Here is a 20,684-nt window from a genome sequence, read left to right as displayed (position 1 = left end):
CTGTGTGATTCTAATCGAGAGAATTTCTAATTTCCAATTTGCAGCTACAGAAGCCAATTTACACATTTCTACAGTGATGGATCTATAAATAAATCAGACACTGTGGAAACACAGTTGTCTATAAAATCTAAATTTTCGTATCCCTCCCCTTACACCAGGCAAAAGAAGAGAAAGAAATACTCTTCCTTGTTTAAGAAAAATAATAGCTTCTGCTCCATTACATCTGATCTGTAATGAAGGGAGTAAGCATACCTGCAGGGAAGGAATCTGTTGACTGGCATTTTGCTAAAGTACAGTACACTCTGGTTTGCTTTTGTTTTGCTTTTTTAAAATGCAATTCATTATTGACAAATCCCACCACTTAACTTCTTAAAGACCTGAATCCTACCAAACTCTACTACTGTTTCACTGTGGTCAAATTATTAAGACAAAGACAAGCTCCTACTGGGAAGATAACAATAGAGATAGCTCAGACTCAAAATAAACATAAGACTATTTTGAAGTCAGTCCTAAACCAGCCCCAAAAGAACACCAAAGAAACTTTTCCCATATCCACCAGTAAATAAAAGGCTGTGAGCCTGAAGCCAGCGGGTCTGTGGTGCTGGCCTCCCTGCTGGCAGCTTCATAAAAGCCTGAAGATGACAACAGGACAGCGTGGTTGTACATCCCACTGCCTCTAATAGAAGTGTCCTGATTTTTTCTTTTTGTTTTGATTTTCTACTATTGGAACTACCCTGCTGGACAAGATTGCTTTTCCATTTATGGGGAAGTAGTCTGATTTTGACATTTTTTCACATTTCTGTGGAGTACACTACAACCTCTCTATTGAGAAAACCCAAGGGAATCTACCCACCTTATACAGACCAAAGAGTCCCAGGTCCCGGAGCACATTCAGGGCACTGACCCTGGGTCCTGTGGTGATCTCTCCAGCTACCTGTAGGCGAATCTTTACTATCTCCAGAGGGTTAGTAAAGATGACCTGAGAGCCGCCAGCCTGCAGGCAAGAAAGGAGAGAGAGCAGATTTCCATATCAGAGCCCGACCGACCCGGAGTACAGCCAAAAAAAAATCTGTAGACCTCCACACTGTACCTCTTTACTCCTCCCCCTTTGCAGGGAGGGGAATGAGAGTCTGACGCTTTGGCCGATGCTGGAAGGGCTCACAGAGATGGCCCCAAATTCTGTCTCAAATCAACTTATGTCTAGTTTTGCTTCTATTTGAAATGTCAGGAGTGTTTTCCAGATCAATCTTCCCTGGGTCAACCCACCCATATCCAAAATGGCAAAACTAATAAACTCATTTGGAAAACAAAAGTGAAGCCAGATGTGGCAGCTGGTGCTCCAAAGAAAGGGAAAGAGATGGTAGGAGATTGACTGGTATCTTCTACCAAGCTGGAACTAAAATTCAGATCTACATAGCTTCTTTCCTCTTCTTAAAAACAAGCAGTCTCCTTAGCTCAACCACTTGCTGCCACTTTCTTGGACTGCAGAGCAATTAACACAGAGGTGTTTTTACCTCACGCTAGCCAAAGGTGGAAAGTCTCCTCTGGTTCAAATTCTAAAATGTATTATCCTGAACAAAACTCTGCAACCACATCCACACAAAAGAAGATAATTTGGAAGGACAATTGCAGTATCATTTCAAGACCAAACTAGAAACACTGTTCAAGACAGAGGTGGGAAATGGAGCATCTAGTTATCACAAGTACAAAAGAAGGCAAACCAAAGCCACACTCCACACTCACCCGTGGTGAGCAACCACAGATACTTAAATTTAGATAATGAAAGTGTATCTGCACTGGAAGTCTGTTGGGGGGAGGAGAGAGAATGTTTAACAAAACTGCTACCAACTCCTTTTTTGGTTTCCACAGGAAGAAAAAAAATGTGTGTGTGTGTACACATATGGATACATAAAAATAAATAAAAATTTAAAAACATAAATATATATACATTTCCATTCATGAAGTGAAAAAAATCTCATTTGCACATTGTCATCTTAAGTGTAGCTGTTTATATTATATAATCAGAACCACACTTTATAACCATAATTACATTACATAATCATAACTTCACTGTAATAGCATGTCACATGTGAAACAGGAAACAGGTGCCTCATTGGGTACTGGAATCCCACAGGTATAGAAAGACTATAAACAACACCCATAAAACCCACAAGCAACATTCAATGCCACTTCAATACTCTACCTTCACCCATATTCCTGTTCGTTTTTCTAAAACCCATAGCCCTCCAGACCCCCTTTCCAAGGGGCAGCAAAAAGTCCCAGACCATGCTCCTAACTGACCAGGGGCTATAAACCAACAGAACACTCCTCTTCTCACCCTGATCCCTCATTCCTATCAACATCCACAACTGCCAACACTGACACAAGCTTCCTTTCCTCTTGGTGCGAAGTTGATTGCCCTGGATTCCTCAGGGCCCTAATCCTCTTTTTGTCCACCAAGTACTGAGGATGCAGCAATTTGCTGTCTCTCTCTGGATTTCCCAAATCTACACAACCCAGACCACTGGCACAAAGGTTCCTGAGTGACGACTGACCCAATTTTACATGTTGATTTGCCCCTGCTTCTGTCTCTTAATCTGTTGCACTGCAGGCAGGAGAAAGTATTTCAATGTTTCAATCTAAGGAAACAATACTTTGAAAAGGATTGCTGGGTGAAAAATTATGTTAAAATGATAATCCAAGTAATTGCTCCTGTAGCTCTAGTATTAAAGACCAAACCAATTACAAAAGTTTACTACTTCCTTGAAACCTCTTGTTTAAATAATGGTTGCAAAGACTATCTCTGGGAAAATGCGTTTTATGTTCTAAACTAAAGCAGATTAAAAAAAAAAGCATAAATTTTTATTATAATCCCCCAAATTCGCCACCACCAGATGATGTCAACCCCTGGGTTCTACTCATTAAATATGGACATTATGTTTAAATAAATACAAAGTTCTTTCATGTTTTTAATCATTAGTAAATTATAATATCCTGCAGAGTAGAAATACTCCAAACAGCACTGCGCCCCCAACCACACAGACACAGTTCCCTCCTCCTCTGTCTCTCACAGACCCTTCTGGAAATAACTGTCAGTTTAGTGAAGTTTGTATTTAACAACTCTCCAAATTTCTTTCTACATGTGCATGTAATAGGCTTTCAATTAAAACAGTACAAATAAAAGAAGGAAAACAGGAACACATTAACCATTACATGCCTTTAAGATCTGTTACCCAGCACCTGTACTACATATACAAAAAGGGCCATACAGTCAAAGCTATGGTTTTTCCAGTAGTCTTGTACAGATGTGAGAGTCGGACCATGAAAGAGGCTTTTCTTTCAGCTGTCTTTCATCAGTTAGAAAGAATTGATAATTTCGAACTGTGGTGCTGGAGATTTGAGAGTCCCTTGGACAGCAAGGGACCAGTCAATCCTAAAGGAATATTCATTGGAAGGACTGATGCTCAAGCTGAAGCTCCAATACTTTGACCGCCTGATGCGAAGACATGACTCACTGGAAAAGATCCTGATGTTGGAAAAAATTGAAAGCAGGAGGAAAGGGGGGCTACAGAGGATGAGATGGTTGGATGGCATCACCGACTCAAAGAACATGAGTTTGAACAAACTCAGGGAGACAGTGAAGGACGGGGAGGCCTGGCTGCAGTCCATGGGGTTACAAAGTTAGACACTACCGAGCAACTGAACAACAATAACAACATACACTAAGTCCCATCAACACAGTGGACACAATCACAAAGCTAAACATATATATGTGTATATATATATATTTATGTCCATATATATGTAAAATACATGAAATATAACAAGTGAATGTGTAAACAATGAAATGACACTATAAGCAAGGCACACACCTATGTGTTTGTTTCACACCTATGTGTGTACTCTACTATGATTGAAGGAGAAAATTTCTACCAATTTCATGATCTATACAGTCTTTAAAAATAATCATTTTTAAGAACTTTATGACAGACCTAGGAATATATAGACAATATCCAGATGAAATGGAGCAAGACCCTGTGGGATCCTTTCTGTCTCCTATTTCTAGTTTGTAGTAAATAGGCTTCCTTCAGCCTCCCTGACCTTCCCTGAGTTCCAAAGGACAGATTCAAAGAGTTGCTTTTCAGGAAAGGGAGGGAGCAGAAGCCCAGAGACAAAGCAGGACAGTCAAGTAACAGCAATGCAGCCTGGAGGCAGGGTTCCGGTTCCTCCCCAAGAAATACACATAACAAATTACCTTTGACTGCTATAGGAACTAAGGCCCCCATGCAGGTGGAGTACGGTGACTTCAGGCTTAACACAAGATTGCGGGGGCACTGCCACGCTACCTCATCACTGACTGTACACAGTGGAAGATAATGAAGACAGATCCCCCTCCCCAAATGATTCTCCCTTTAAAAACTTTCACGGCTGAGCAGAATCTTTGAAGTTGGTTTTTGGACACGAGTCTGCCTTCTACCCAGATTGCTAGCCTCCTGAATAAAGCAACCTTTCCTTTTCTAACCAACACTTACTTCTCAAGTACTGGCTTTCAAGATGCAAGCAGCCAAGCCTGAGTTCAATAACACAGAAACACTGAATAATAAAGATTGCTATCTAATTTGTCTAAAACTTTGGGTACGTTGTAACACTTTAAGGAAAATACACAAGGCAAATATGCACTGTCCTTTTTTAAGCTCTGAGGTTAACTACTCTCATACATATTAAACTGGGGACAGGGAGAAGGGGGAATAAAATTTGCAACTAATTCAATTACTCTGATAAGAAATCTAGTGACAAAGAACAAGATTATGATGTTATCACATCCTTAACTGTTTCCCCTCTGAGAAATAAACACACCAGAAAATATCATTTCTCCTCTATTTTAAGACTCTACTGATTCTGATATCATGAATTTAATAACAGATATTCACAGGGAAAAAACACTACTTACAGTAAATATAATCACTGAATATACAGAATTTCAGATGTGTTAAAGTGTGAAATAAAAATATAGTAACTTTTTAATTTAAAAAGTATCTGTATTTTTACAAATAGGCTGACATTTGCTATTTTTAAAAGCAACAAAATTAAACAAAAAAATTAAAATGATCAATAAGTAAATATTTAAGCACAAATAATTCTATGCTCTTATTCAGTCTATAATATTAGATAATAAAATCATGCTAAGTGACATAAACAGAACATAAAACATTAGGCACCTATTTATCACAAATATGTCAAAATTGAGTTAAGTTTATAAAAAAACAGAATAGCTTAGAGATGAAAACATTGGTTGCACCCCCGGGAGGAGAAGTAAATAGCTAGGAGAAAGAATTTGCAAAGTATATGCCATTATATCTTTTAAATTCTGAATCGAATGTACTAACTACTCAAAAACAAAAAACAACCCAAAAAACAACCCCTACCCCCACCACCAGCAATAAGAAACAGAACTGGTCTTAGAAACAATGGCTCTTTTTACGTACCAGGTCCTCTCTCATACATGCTTCCCCATGGGAAACTTGGGAAGTCATATACTTTAAATGCATTTGAAAAAACTAGTTAGCCCTAGTTATCTGTGGATCCAAAATTTTCAATAGGCTTATCTACCTAAGCATATATGGACATCAAAAAGAAAATCAAACTAAGTAAAGCTAGTGATCTGAAATAATAGACACTGAGATAAATAAAACTGCAAGTTAAAACATGATGATACACAGCTATGTAGTCTTAAATGAACACTGTGTAATTTGATGTCTTCCTACCTTCCTACCTTGCACTTGTGTTAACTAGCATACCAATTCACACAATAATACCTTTGGTGAATTTTTTCACTCACCAAATCAACAAAATTAATTTCTAACCTCTAACTGTTAAACTTCCCTCTCAAACTTGTTATTTATTGTTTTAAAGAGATGCGAGCATTAATATTAAAACTGACTTAGATGCTTCCATTTTTCAGTATTAAGTTCTCATTTCTTTGTTCCAGAACTGAATTACAAATGACACAATGAGACAGAACAAATCTCATTTTGAATGAGGCTTACCCACATCCAACAGAAAATAGAATGGAAAAACCTCCATATCATCTTGTGTTGCATCACTTTTTAATGAGAAAATTAACCAACGAAAGCTGACAGCTTTAGTTATTAAAGCTTTAGTGACTTCCCTGGTGGCTCAGACAATAAAGAATCCACCTGTAATGCAGGAAACCCAGGTTCGATCCCTGGGTAAGGAAGATCACCTGGAGAAAGGAATGGCAACCCACTCCAGTATTTTGGCCTGGAGAATCCCATAGACAGATGAGCCTGACAGGCCACAGTCCATGGGGTCGCAAAGAGTTGGACATCACTGAGCGAGTAACAGACAAAGCTGACAGCAAAAGTTAGGAGAAAAGGATGTAATACTGAGATGTCACCACTCACCTTTGATGTGCCTGAGACCAAGGGGCTGCACACAGGACTGGGCCTGTTCGACCTGCCCGCATAATCCTACCCAGGGGCAAAGACCACAAAGAGGCTGGGGATCCAGCCACCGGCTGCATGACCCGCCCCCCCACCCCCCTCCACCCCCAGCACCAAGCCCCCTGTTTACTTCCCTCTTTGATCTGTTGTCTCTTATAGTTTGAAACTATTTTCCAACTGACAAATGTCCAATCTAAACAATTCATTTTATAAAGTCTTCCCTTACAGAGACAAATGAAAATCTAACTTCAATTTAAGGCCACATCAGCTCCTTGAACAGATGTACCAAATATATACATTTAAAACAGCCAGAAAAACAAATAAAAGTCATAGAATTAGTTGTCACTTTGACTCAAGCAGGATGAAAAGAGACAGTGGCTCTGGCTCACAATGCCATCAACCAAGCATCCTTATTGTAAACAGCAACAGGAAACACTATAGTTTGCTGTAAAATAGTCCAAGACAGTCATAGTTTAAAGGGAGTGATGATAAATGCCAGGGTGTTCAGAGATATGAATAGATTAAATTACACATACTGACATAATATATGTGGACTTTTAATATGTGTGCATATGTATGTGTGTCCATGTAAGTATGCAAGCATAGTTGAGACCACACTCGTTCCTGGGGATGGGAGCTGAAGAGACCATTTCCAAACAGCTCTTTATAAAGACCTGCAAGCTCAGCTTGCTGAGAAAGATATGGCTTAGGGAGCTGGTGAGCTACCACTTTGGGCTCCTAGGATTAGTAAATGCTCCAACTAACAAGTGGGCCCCTTGCTACACCTATATGGGCACGGGCTCACATGTGTGTGTGAGCACATGTGCACACATAGGCCAAAGGGAGGAAAAGAACAGAAAGATTCCGGGTTTGGAAAGCTGTCGACCTATATGGTTGTTAGCTTTGTAACCGAGATAGGTCATAAGCTTTTCATTCCTTGGTTTCCTAATATGACAATAGAGATTCCATCATCTACCTTACCTACCTCACATAGCTCCTGTGCAGTAACTAAGGTGAGAGCACCACACCGACTGGAAGCAAGATACAAGGGAAGGGATGTGTTCTCCAGGACGTATGTTCATACGGGGCTATGAAAACACCTGCAGCATAATGGGGCCATCAGTCCTTCGTTGAGCAATATGTACATTTTGAATTTTGACTTTTATCCTTTTCAGTTCAGTTCAGTCACTCAGTCGTGTCCAACTCTTTGCGACCCCATGAGTCGCAGCACACAAGGCCTCCCTGTTCATCACCAACTCCCGGAGTCTACCCAAACTCATGTCCATTAAGTCTGTGATGCCATCCAGCCATCTCATCCTCTGTTGTCCCCTTCTCCTCCTGCCCCCAATCCCTCCCAGCATCAGGGTCTTTTCCGATGAGTCAACTCTGCATGAGGTGGCCGAAGTATTGGAGTTTCAGCTTCAACAACAGTCCTTTCAATGAACATCCAGGACTGATCTCCTTTAGGATGGACTGGTTGGATCTCCTTTCTGTCCAAGGGACTCTCAAGAGTCTTCTCCAACACCACAGTTCAAAAGCATCAATTCTTCGGCGCTCAGCTTTCTTCACAGTCCAACTCTCACATCCATACATGACCACTGGAAAAACCATAGCCTTGATCTAGACGGACCTTTGTTGTCAAAGTAATGTCTCTGCTTTTTAATATGCTGTCTAGGTTGGTCATAACTTTCCTTCCAAGGAGTAAGCGTCTTTTAATTTCATGGCTGCAGTCACCATCTGCAGTTATTTCGGAGCCCAAAAGAATAAAGTCTGACACTGTTTCCACTGTTTCCCCATCTATTTCCCATGAAGTGATGGGACCAGATGCCATGATCTTAGTTTTCTGAATGTTGAGCTTTAAGCCAACTTTTTCACTCTCCTCCTTCACTTTCATCAAGAGGCTCTTTAGTTCTCCTTCACTTTCTGCCATATGGGTGGTGTCATCTGCATATCTGAAGTTATTGATATTTCTCCCGGCAATCTTGATTCCAGCTTGTGCTTCTTCCAGCCCAGCGTTTCTCATGATGTACTCTGCATATAAGTTAAATAAGCAGGGTGACAATATAGAGCCTTGATGTACTCCTTTTCCTATTTGGAACCTTATCCTTTTAGAAGTAGGTAAATGTGATCATTTACCTGAAAGAGGTAAATGTGATCAGATAGGTAAGTGCTCTGTGCTGTGCCTAGTTGCTCAGTCATGTCTGACTCCGTGATTCCATGGACCGTAGGCTGCCAGGCTCCTCTGTCCATGGGGATTCTTCAGGCAAGAATACTGAAGTGGGTTGCCATGCCCTCCTCCAGGAGATCTTCCCAAACCAGGGATCAAACCCAGGTCTCTCGCATTGCAGGCAGATTCTTTCCTGTCTGAGCCACCAGGGAAGCCCAAGAATACTGGAGGTGGTAGCCTGTCCAATCTCCAGGGGATCTTCCTGATCCAGGAATCGATCTGGTGTCTCCTGCATTGCAGGCAGATTCTTTATCAGCTGAGCTACCAGGGAAGCTCCTAAGTGCTCTGGCTAGAGTTTAACAACATAAAAACAGATACTTAACCAGAGAGATCATTAGAAAATACATATAGTTCAGTCCCTTTAGACTTCTCAAGGGACTTCTCTGTTGACTCAGAAAGACACTAAATTTTTTCCCACTTAGGTTTATGGACATGTGTAAGAAATTCACATAATCCTTTTCTTTCATAAAACCACTACAGAAACCATTAAGATAATGAATAGGCAAGTCACAGATTGGGAAGAATATTCATAACACATGTATCTGACAACAGACTGTATCCATGATGTATACAGAACTCCTACAAATCAACAGTAACAGTGAGTAATCTAATTAAATAGGTAGAAGACTAGAACAGATAATTCACCAAAAAAGATAAATAGCCAATAAACACATGAAAGGATGCTCAATATCTTTAGGCATCAGAGAAATGCAAATTAAAACCACAACAAGATATAATTTCAAACCAATCAGAATAACTAAAACAGACTAAAAATATCAAACATTTTGAGGATAGGGAGTAACTAGAATATTTGTACACTGCTGATGAGACTGTAAAATGATATGTCAAAGAACCAACTGGCAATGTCTTTTATAATAAACTGAATATACATCTACCTTAGACTACTCTTAGGTACTAAATAATGTTTGTAACAACCTTATTTATAATAGATAAAAACTGAAAACAACCCAAAATGTCCTGCAACAGAAGAATGGAAAGCAAATTGTAGTTAATTCATACCATGGAATAATGCTCAGTAAAATTGAACAAAAAAACCAATACTGATACCCACACAAGGATGACTCTTGAAAACACTTTATTAAGTAAAAGAGGCCAACCATAAAAGAAAGCATTTTATATGAGTCTGTTGATATGAAATCCAAGAAGAAACAAAACTGTTGACAGAAATCAGAACAGTGGCTGCTTGGGGGAGGGGAAGCATGACTGACTGGAAAGAGGCATGAATTAATTTCCTGGAGCGAAATGTTCTTCATCTCACTCTTGAGTGCTGATTTCATGGGTGTATACAATTGTTAAAACTCATTAAGCTGATATCTAAGATTTTTTTAATATATTTTATACCTAAATAGCATATATATTCAGATATATGTTAAATTATTATAATATACATCCATATAATATTTTTCAAGAAAGAAAAGCCACTACAAAGTTGAATGGACTCGTCTAGATTTATTTTGATAAATGGACAAGGCCTTGATTTGATTTCCTAAGATAGTATTACAGAACAAAAGGAGTTGATCTTAAAATCAAAATACTTGGGAATACATGAAAACTGCAACATATATTAGCTGTGTGATCTGAGGTGAGAGGTAGATTCTGAGCTTCTGTTCTTCATCTACCCCTTTTATAGGAGATGATAATAGTGCATGTGAAAGTACTTTGAAAAATTCTGAGTTGACATAGTATTATTCTGCACACAACAGATAGCATAATTAAACAATTTATTTATGTCTGATATGGACATGTAATGTGTGTATATACAAATATGTATATACTTATACATATATAAAGAGAGACTTTCTTATAGAAAAATAAAAACATACAGCCTGATACGGATGGCTTACCTATGAGAACAATGAGAAAAATTATTTGAAGCCTATTGTTACATATACATTACTCATATGCACCCATAACAGATATTTACTGAGTAACTGTACCCACATGTATACACTTATCCTATCTCCACCTAAAAAAGGGTGGAGAAATTATTAAATCTAAAATTCAAGTTATAGAAATAACAACAACAAAAAATAAGCAACCACACCTAAATCATAAATTCTGAACTAGTAAGTGTTTCTTGAGAAGACTTTAATATAGATATAAAGTAAGTTTGGTTAATGTTCATGATGAAAATTTAAAATATGAAAATGCACACTCTGTTTATAATTTTTTTCCCAAAGATCGTATCTATTTCCAAAGTGAGAAGCTCCACTGTGATTTTCTGCTGCCCTTAAAAGCAGTGAGAGCTGCTTGCATTTCCAAACAGGAAGTCAGAGTTAACAAAACTTGGACCTGGTTTAAAAAATATTGTGCAAGCATGTGTCTGTGTACATGCATATGATCATGTATATAAAAACATTAAGAGGAAATATAATGAGATGTTGACAATAAAAAATAAAACCTTCATTTGGTAATATCTTTGCTCAAAGCAAAATACTGCAAAATAAGGTTAAAAATTCATGTGAAAGATCAAAGAGCTAAATGTAAGATCTAAGACTATAAAACCCTTGGAGAAAATAGAGGTATAAATCTTTATGATCTTGGATTAGGCAATGACTTCTTAGATATGACATGAAAAGCACAAACAACAACAACAAATAAGGTAAGTTGGACTTCATCAAAATCAAAGTTCAATTCTGCAAAAGGACACAGTCAAGAAAGTGAAAAATATCTGGAAATTATATATCTGATAAGGTACACTAAATATATAAAGAACTCCTATAGTTCAATAATAAGACAAACAACACAACTAAAAATGACCAAATATTCTGAATAGATTGCTCTTCAAAGATACATAAATGCCAGTACATTCATGAAAAAATGCTCAACAATGTCAGTCATTAGATCACAGTAAGATACCACCACATACCAACTGGGATGGCTATAAAGGACAGATAATAAGTATTGGCAAGAGTGTGGAAAAATAGGAACCCTCATACATTGCTGGGAGGACTGCAAAATGGTGCAGCTACTTTGGAAAATGGTCTCACAGGTCCTCAAAATACTAATTAGAGTTACCATATGACCTACCAATTCTACAACTAAGTATATATACAAGAGAAATGAAAACATATGTCCACAAAACTCTTTACATGAATGTTCATAGCAGCACTTAATCATAAAGCTTTTAAAAGGCAGAAAAAAACCCAAATGTTTAACAACTGATGAATGAATAAACAAAATATGGTATTACCTATATATAATTATGCTGAAATATTATTCAGCAATAAAAACGCTTGAAATATTGATACATACCACAACATGAATGTACCTTGAAAACACTACTCTGAGTCCAAGGAGCCAGAAACAAAAGGCCACATGTTTGATTCCATTTATAAGAAATGTCCAGAAATGGTGAATCATTAGAGACAGGGTAGTAGGTTTCTTTAGGGGATAAGAATGTTCTAAAATTGACTATAGTGATAATTACACAGCTCTATGAATATACTAAAAGCTACTGAACTGTTTACTTCATGTGTGGGGAATTACATGATATATGAATTCTATCTCAATAAAGTTGTTATTTCAAAACTTTTCCTTAAACATAGCAATCATTCAACAAATGAGAGAATGAATGAAAGACTGAATGAATAGAAACATACACCAAATATGAAAGAATACAGATTTAGAGACAGAGTAGTTTGAGTCTCAATTTTTCCATTTATTAAGTGCTTGATTTCACTGAGCTTTTAGTTTCTTCAACTCTATTAATAGCTGGGAATAACAAAGAGATAATGCCTATAAAGTGTTCAGTCTAGTACAAGATGCTCAAGAAATGGTAGCTATTATGATGAATTATAATCATAAGCATGTATTTTCTTTGGTGACATGTAGAAATGAAGTAAATCACAATAAGAAATTCTACTTTCAAATTACCAAAGTGGAATATGATTAGACTTAAATCTGGTGAGAATGGTCAGAACTATCCTTTTTCTATGAGATATAAACATATCTTAAGTCTGGTTCCTTGCACAGGAGGAAACTCTAAATCATTCTCAGCCTTGACAGCTTGTTGAATGAGAATGAATAAATGAAAGAAAGAGAGAATGGAAACATACCAAATGTGTACTAACAGAGATTTAGAGACAAAAGTGGTTTGACTGTCAATTTTGTCATTCACTAAGTGCTATGTCTTTTCTCAGGTTTTATTTTTTTCAACTCCAACTGGAAAGAATGAGACCATGCCTATAAAATGTTCAACCCAATAAGGAAAGTCCCTACTGCTCATTAGCATTCAAGCAGATTAGCATCAGTGATAATAGTAATATTTAGTTGGAGTGGTAGGTTTATGGATGCTCATTTTAACTTTTAATCTATATAATGTATTCTCTTTTGCATGTATCTAATATGACATACTTTTTAAAATAGATCACAAAACAAAAAAACAAGAAAATACATAATGCTTAAGGACCAGACAGTTTCATTTCTTGGTTACCGTATGATCCAGTCAGTGCACATCATTTTACCTAAAGGACAGCACAGTCATTTTCAGAGCAGTAAACTTTCCCTTGCACGTAGGGAAACTGAGGCCCTGGTCCTAGCTGACCCTTCTGCTAAGGAAAAAATGTATAAAGTCAATACCATTTCTTCTGAATCAACTTGCCTTAGGCTAACACATTAAGTACATCTTTAAAACTGAGTGACCACACTCCTGTTGCCTGGTGGCACTGACAGCTTTTAGCCAAACACCCATAGGGCACTCCACATTCTATCACTGCCCATACCCAGGATCCTACGGTTTTTATGATCAGGCTTCCCTGGTGACTCAGACTGTAAAGAATCTGCCTGCAATGCAGGAGACCCAGGTTCATTCCCTGGGTTGGGAAGATCCCCTGGAGAAGGGAATGGTTACCCACTTCAGTATTCTTACCTGGAGAATTCCATGGACAGAGGAGGTTGGTGGGCCACAGTCCACACAGCTGCAGAATTGGACATGACTAAGCAACACACACACAGGGACTGGGAGCTTGGCAGGCTACAGTCCATGGAGTTGCAAAGAATCAGACATGACTAAGCAACACACACACACACACCCCTACCTATCTACCTCTTGGGTAGCCACTCTTTACCTGGTGACTGCTTACCAGATTTCATTCAGCAAAAAGACTATTCCTGTATTCCACAATGCCTGATAGTCTATCAACAGAGACCTTTTAGGGCTTTATTCTCCATTGAAATAAGTAGACTTTTGGGAGAAGTAGCAGATTGTGCTTCACCAATCACTTACACTGTAGTATGATTGAATTTATCAGTGGAAACTTGATAATTATACATTTCCTTTTATCCCTGAATGAAGAGATTCAGAGGGAAGAGGGAAGCAGAAGTGTTTGTGCTGAAGAATTGCAGACAATGAAATCATTCTGCCTAGAGCCCAACCTAACTATTTTTCACGCTGTCAGTTTCTAGCTAGACAATCCATCAAAGCCTCCAGAAATGAGTCATGATTAAGGAAGAAATGTAGAGTGTCAGTACAACCCTCGAGGTACTCCAGACTTCAACAGAAATTCCCAGAGTTCAAACCTAGAAACAGGGTCTTTACCTAGGAGGAACAAAGGAACCAAATACCTGATCATAATGTAACTACTTAGGTCACAGGTCAGACATGGGGGAACTAGTCAATTTCATGGGCAAAAACCTCTGGATGTTACAAATGGAAACAAATAATTATCTATATGGAACAAGAGAACATTACTTGAGAGATTTCTGACAAATGTATAACATGTGTTGTGGCAAAACTGAGTTAGGAAATTTCTTAACCAAATTAAAACTAAAACCACTGAGAAAAAGAATATGATTTGCGATGGGTCTTTAATTTGAAGAGAAAAATTGTAGCATCTAATTGGAGTGAAGATGAAGAGAAACTATAGTAAGAGCTAGCAAAGGTCTTATTCTATGTTTCTTATTTGTCATTCATGAAAAAAAGAGATAGCCAAAGACATGAGTCTTCTTTCTAAGAATGCACGTGGGTATACGTGAAGGTGTAGAGGCAAACACATAATCACACAAGGGAGTGCACCCAGCTGCCTCTTCCGTAAGAGATTTGGTTGCAGAAAGGTAAGGACCTAGGTATGTGCCAGGCTGACAAACATCATGAAGGAGAATCCAGAGCGACCTCTCTCTCTGACCTTCAGGGCATCTTCTTGGAATTAAAAGCTGCAAAGGTCACTGACCTCATCACCTCAGTTTCACAAACAACTGAAGAGGATTGAGCCAAGACTGTCAGCCAAGTCAACTGGAAGTCATTAAGGGTTTCAGGGACAAAATGGATTAAACAAATTAGGTACTACTAAATGTGAAAGGAACACCACAAATTAGCTGAGCTGCAAACTTAGATTTGAGAATTGGACAAAATCCAATGTCATGCTCACACTTTAAAGATAAAGTCTCTGGGTTCAAAATTGTCAACAGCTTCAACATATTTATGGTTGCTTGCTCTGGTCCTTAAAAGAAGGGAAATTGTAATGATACTACAATGATTTACTCAACCCTACACCTAAAATAAAAGGGCCCAATTAATCAGTCACCTCACACTTATTCCAGTCAATAAAAATAAATGGTAACTCTACCCACTATTCTGTTTTCTGTGGTATTTAAAAAGAAACAGAATTAGAACTTCAAAAAGTGTCAAAGGTGATGTTTCAGGAGCTTCTAACAGACTGAGCTGACAAAAATACTCTTTTCTGCCTCAAAACCAGTTAAGATTATGCAATAAAATATTTTAAAAAAATCATACGATCTGAGAAAACTGCCTAGAATTCCTTGAGCTTGAGGGGATGTCACTCAGGTATTATATCTGGTGTGCAAAAAGGCTAAAGAAACATATTTGTCATGAGAAATCACAGTATTAATACTTACACAACCTCCAGCGAGGATTTCTGCTAAAAGTGGAATGGAGCCATCTCTCCTGGTAAATTTGTCCCGGACAAAATCATTAACCTAATTAGAAAGACAACATTAATTAACCAGAACTCCCAATCACTGCCTTTAGTGGTACATTAGTTTTCCAAGTCAGCAAAATACTTGTCTCATATAAAATTTAAAATTAGCAGATGTCTACATATAAATTCAAAATTTTACAAATGCCTCAACAGTGTGCTAGTTTTAGCAGCGTTAGTTTTGGTTTGTTTGTTTGTTTTTAATTTTTTTGCCATGCCGCACAGCATGAGGGATCTTAGTTCCCCAACCAGGGACTGAACCTGTGGCCCCTGCAATGAAAGTGTGGGGTTCAACCACTGGACCAGCCGGGAAGTCCCAGCAGCAGTTTTAATTTTTGGCTTAGTGATAATCTAAACAAATGACATAAATTCAATGAGTTAGCAACTTACAGTCAGTTTAATGGCCTTCTCTGGAGCAACCCCTATAAGTTGCGGTATCAGACCTAGGTAAACAAAGAGAATTGTAAGCAACATAGATGTACTAGACATGAACACACAAGCCCAATAAGGCGTTTTCCCCCACATTATTTACCCATCAAACATCTTAGGATTTTCATGAAAATGGGAAAAAATGGATTATCCTAAAAACTATGCATATGTATATAATAATTATTTATGTTAAATACAATGTTATACCGTCTGTTGCTATAAATCCTTTTCTTAGGCAGGCTTCCTTTAAAGTCTAGTTATCTAACACCTCTCAAAAACTATGAGGAAGAAAGGGAGCCCATGGATCTTCTCTACTCCCAGAACACTACCAATGACAATAGAACCACATTCCCTCTCTTTACCACCAACAACATACTAACTTACATAGACATTTTAGAGAAGCCAATGATGTATGCCTGGAAAAGCTCTGGAAAGCATCCTGTTAAGTAGACCCAGGTTCTGCCACAAATGATGCTACCTGTGTAATAGCACACAGTGGCTTGGCTAGTACAGAAAATCAACTCCCATAATTTTCTCTTTAGAGAAACACAAAATTTAGTGCTCATTTATTTAAAAGAAAGCCAAAACTATAAAGAAAAATGCAGCTTAAAGTACCAATTAATGGGTATGCTCTACAAGGAAAACACAGCCCACTGTTAGCCTATGTACTAATATATGTCAAACGTAAGTCATTTCAAAAGAATTCTCCTAAAATAAAGGAAACCATTATTCTCAGAAAGTTAAATTTTCCAGGCTGGCTGCAAAAGAAAAAAATATATAAACAATTCAACATCTGTAGCTATTCACAAGGCTCAACTTTCTAAAGCACACAGATTATCCAAATCGTTAAAATACATTTTTGCATACAGTTTTTAAAGATGCTAACAATAAACATATTATAGCCTTTAAATCACCCAGGCAAGGGGAAATTATGTATGTGTTTGCATGCTCACTGTTGATCTTAAGCCTACTTTGAGGATATTGCTGAGTGATTTTCTACAAATTGAGAGCCAGCAAGTAATCATATATATAGGCTACTGTCAGTCAAACTGAATTATCAATGACAAACACAAATCTGCACACACCTTTAATGGGTAGCAGCTGATTTAAAAGAATAAATCAGCAGATGGCAGTCTTAACTTTCTCTCATGATTATCAGGCCTTATTACTTTTAATCTGATTCCCATACAACCATGTCAGCATGAGTATTTGTTTTACAACCTTGCCTCAGTAAGGCTCATAGAATTTTAATATAGTACTGATGGTTTATGTCATTTTATCATTGCTGCCTACAAAGAAATTTAGGCTACTCTGTCAACAGTTTTGTCAATCATCTGACAAAATAATGGACCAGCTCTAAACAATATATGACAATCTCAACATAGTGTTCTCATACAGGACTCCTACAATCTTCCCCCCAATATAAGAGTTTCTCATTTAAAGGACTGATTTTATCAGCTCACATCTTAAATCAAGCTAATAATTTCTTTACCCCCTACCCCCAACTTGCTATATTGAATCCAAATAATATGACATCTCTCTCAAATAAAATCTTCTGTAAGCATCCATTTATTGAGAAGGTAAACTGCAGTATGTATATCTAGGTTCCTTCTCTTTTAAAGTATACCAAACAGGGAGAAAGAGTCTTATTCAACAAAGAAAGATTGGAGATGTCAAAGAAAAAGCCACTTAGCACCACTTAACCATCAGGTTTCATATAAACAGAATTCAGATATTCAGTGATTAATAAAGTCTCAAACAAGACTGACATGCACAGACCTGCATTCTAGGTAATGTACACCTCTGCGCATGTTGTACGGCTAGAATTCTGTTGTATGGCTAGAATTCAAGACAGGCTAGAGTTCTGAATATCTTAAGAAAATTCATCACATTCCTTCTCAAGGGCAGGGTATTTGAGCCTAATTTGATTCCAGAACCACTCTCTTGTTCTACATAAAATGCCAAAAATGAACATCCTTGTGACCCTCTCCTTCAAGTATATCAGAACTACCTTTTCACTTGAGTATCTGCACATATTACCAATCAGAGGTGTTTCTCCTCCTGTCCACGAGCATAAAGCTTTGTTCAGGCCCAGTCTTTGTTCAGGCTCAGAATGAGCTCAGGATTAATGAGACTGTGTGTGCAAACAAACAAGTACAGTAAATTACATAAATGCCCTGGACCTGAGCATGTAGAGAGTTTTTCAAAGAATTCCAAGTGGCGCCCAAAGGGATTAAAAAATTAATCTCCCTCCCAAAGGAAACTCTAAATTCTAATGTGAAAACACGTACATGAAAGTCTCCCTCTCCCAAGAGAACAAGTTCCTACAAAGCCGACGGTGCTGGGGAGAATTCTGCATGGCGGCTGCCTCTGACGCCGACAGCACTGTGCTCAGCTTACAGCTGGTGATCACATTCCCTGCAAAAGACAGCCTGCTTCCACTCAGTGCCTCCAAGCGAAGAGGAGGAGCGGAGCAAGAATGGGACTGGGAGCAAAAAGCTTTCCTTTTCTGTTGTTTTTTAAACTTCAGATGACTCACTGGCAAAGACTTAATGAATGGTCCCCTTGGAAGAGACAAAAACATTTGCTATTTCTTTCAGCTGAAACAAGTGAATAGCAAGTAAACTCACCTCCAAAGCGCAGGTTGGCTTCTCTTTCAAAGAGAAGAGGTGTTATTTCTCCTTTAAAATTCACTGAGAAAAGGAGCTCTCTATTTCTTACCTGTCATCCTGGTATTTCATCTCAGACCTGTGCTTCAGTTTGTAAGAGCACAGTGACTACAAACCCATGTTGGGACAAATGCAGGCTTTGGAGGGCAGAAATAAGAAAGAAAGACCTTGTTTGCAGACTAATATAGCTAGTTACCAGCAAGAATGTAAAAAGGGGAAATGAACAAGGAGACAATAAGAAGAAAAACAATCCTGGTCTGACTGAACAGGCTATGCACCGATTTTCATAATGAGTGAGGCCAAGTCTGCTGTGGTGAGATAAACTCACTTAACTTCAGCAGCTGAGATTCACTTACTCACCCCGGTAGAGTCCAAAGAAGCCCTCATAACGCAAGACTTTCTTAAAACAGTCAAAGCTGTTTTTGTACATCAGCTCTCCCACAACAGAGCCGGTGCCACGCTGGTTTTGCATGCGGGTCTTCACCAGATCTATAGGATATACTGCGGTGGCTCCCACAGCTACAAATAAAACAATTTTTAGGCTTAAAAGAGAGCACAATTAAATGGAGAATCTGTAAGGACAACAAATCTCATCTCAGAGAACTAGGAAATAGAACACAGTATCTATTCTCACATAAGAGACTTTAGGTAGTTTTTCTTTCTTTCATACACAGATGAAGGATCAGAGGCTAGCAACCACTGGGATCCATAAATACAGCTGCTACAGAGAACAACTGTAGCAAATTTTCAAGTTGTCACCAACATTAGATAGTCAACACTCAATTTTCTTTAACATTAAACTATTATATATAACATAGTTCTTTATATGTTCCAGTAAGTGTCCATATATTATACCAGTTACCCCTTAAAATAACTACATATGTACACAGAAGTGGCTATAAATTTACAATTTAGTTTACTACAGCACTTTGGTAAATTGACCTTAGTTACAGCTATAATATTGGAACCAAATCTCAACATGACCCTCCCCCTACTTACAGAACCCAGTTTTGTTTTGTTTTGTTTTGTTTTTTTAAAAAAGGCCAGGCTTCAGAATATCTCAGGCACTAAAAAATTTATAACATGAATTAGAGTATTAACTTTTTCAACTGTTGAAAACGAAAACATGCTCTGCAACTTCTAAAACTGAGACTGAAAAGAAAAAATAATAGCTTCATCAGTTCAGGCTTGTTTTGAAAAATCGTAAGTATTTTAATCACATCTACTAGGTTCTTCTCAACAAAGCAACTTCAGGTTTTACATATTCTATGGAGCGATTTAAGCCAGAAAGAAAAAAAAAAGGCCTCTTAAATTTTGCCCAAGAGCAGAGAAGGAGGTTCATTTTAGCAAATCACTAACAAGTCTAGATATTCTTCAACCAACAAAAGATGAAAGGGGGGAAAAAAGGCAAGACACCAAACACAAGCAGAAAAGCAAAAGTGAATCACTTTAAGACGTTCTTTTATTTCTTAAGTGTCTGGGATTTGTACCCCAAATCTTGATTTCCCACCTTCCCTCACTCCTAACACCAAAAAACAGTCTTAGTCTCCATTTCTTCATACTGGCTTTAACCATAATAACTAGCGGAATGCAGCACGCATCCAAGACGTTCACATGATTCCAGAGGTTTTTGTCCTGAAGACAGACTGGAGCCAGAGGGGCCATGGCTGTGCTATGACAAGCCCTCTGATCATAGGTAAAAATAAAGAACACTTCAGAAAGCCCTGAACTCGTGACCCTTGTGAACAATGAACTGCACCTTTGCTGATCTCTCCTAGTCTAGTGAGATAATATTACATGAACACAAGCTTGAAACAGCACACAGACATGTCACTCACCTCCAGCAACTGAGCCCAGAGTGAATCTGTAAGCAGACTCGGCAATCTGGAGCCAGATAGGCCTGCCTAAACCATGAGATTGCTGTGGGGGAGAAGAAAAT

At 38.1% G+C, this 20,684-nt stretch overlaps 1 protein-coding gene across 2 annotated transcripts in view; it reads right to left on the bottom strand.

Annotated features, from left to right (window-relative positions):
• The window catches only part of SLC25A12 (solute carrier family 25 member 12), a 97,094-nt gene that overhangs the window by 6,548 nt on the left and 69,862 nt on the right, over window positions 1-20,684 (bottom strand). For both annotated transcript variants that reach the window (XM_043894285.1, XM_043894284.1), the window contains exons 10-14: window positions 20,584-20,665; window positions 19,106-19,264; window positions 16,038-16,090; window positions 15,568-15,648; window positions 854-994 (exon numbers count right to left, since the gene is read on the bottom strand). In XM_043894285.1, coding sequence (XP_043750220.1) covers window positions 854-994; window positions 15,568-15,648; window positions 16,038-16,090; window positions 19,106-19,264; window positions 20,584-20,665 — 516 coding nt within the window. The remainder of the gene's footprint in view (window positions 1-853; window positions 995-15,567; window positions 15,649-16,037; window positions 16,091-19,105; window positions 19,265-20,583; window positions 20,666-20,684) is intronic.

Source organism: Cervus elaphus, chromosome 33 (genome assembly GCF_910594005.1).
Source record: "Cervus elaphus chromosome 33, mCerEla1.1, whole genome shotgun sequence".
Classification (NCBI taxonomy): domain Eukaryota; kingdom Metazoa; phylum Chordata; class Mammalia; order Artiodactyla; family Cervidae; genus Cervus; species Cervus elaphus.
Note: the sequence above shows the minus strand (reverse complement) of the source record. Positions and strands in the feature narration are given on the sequence as shown.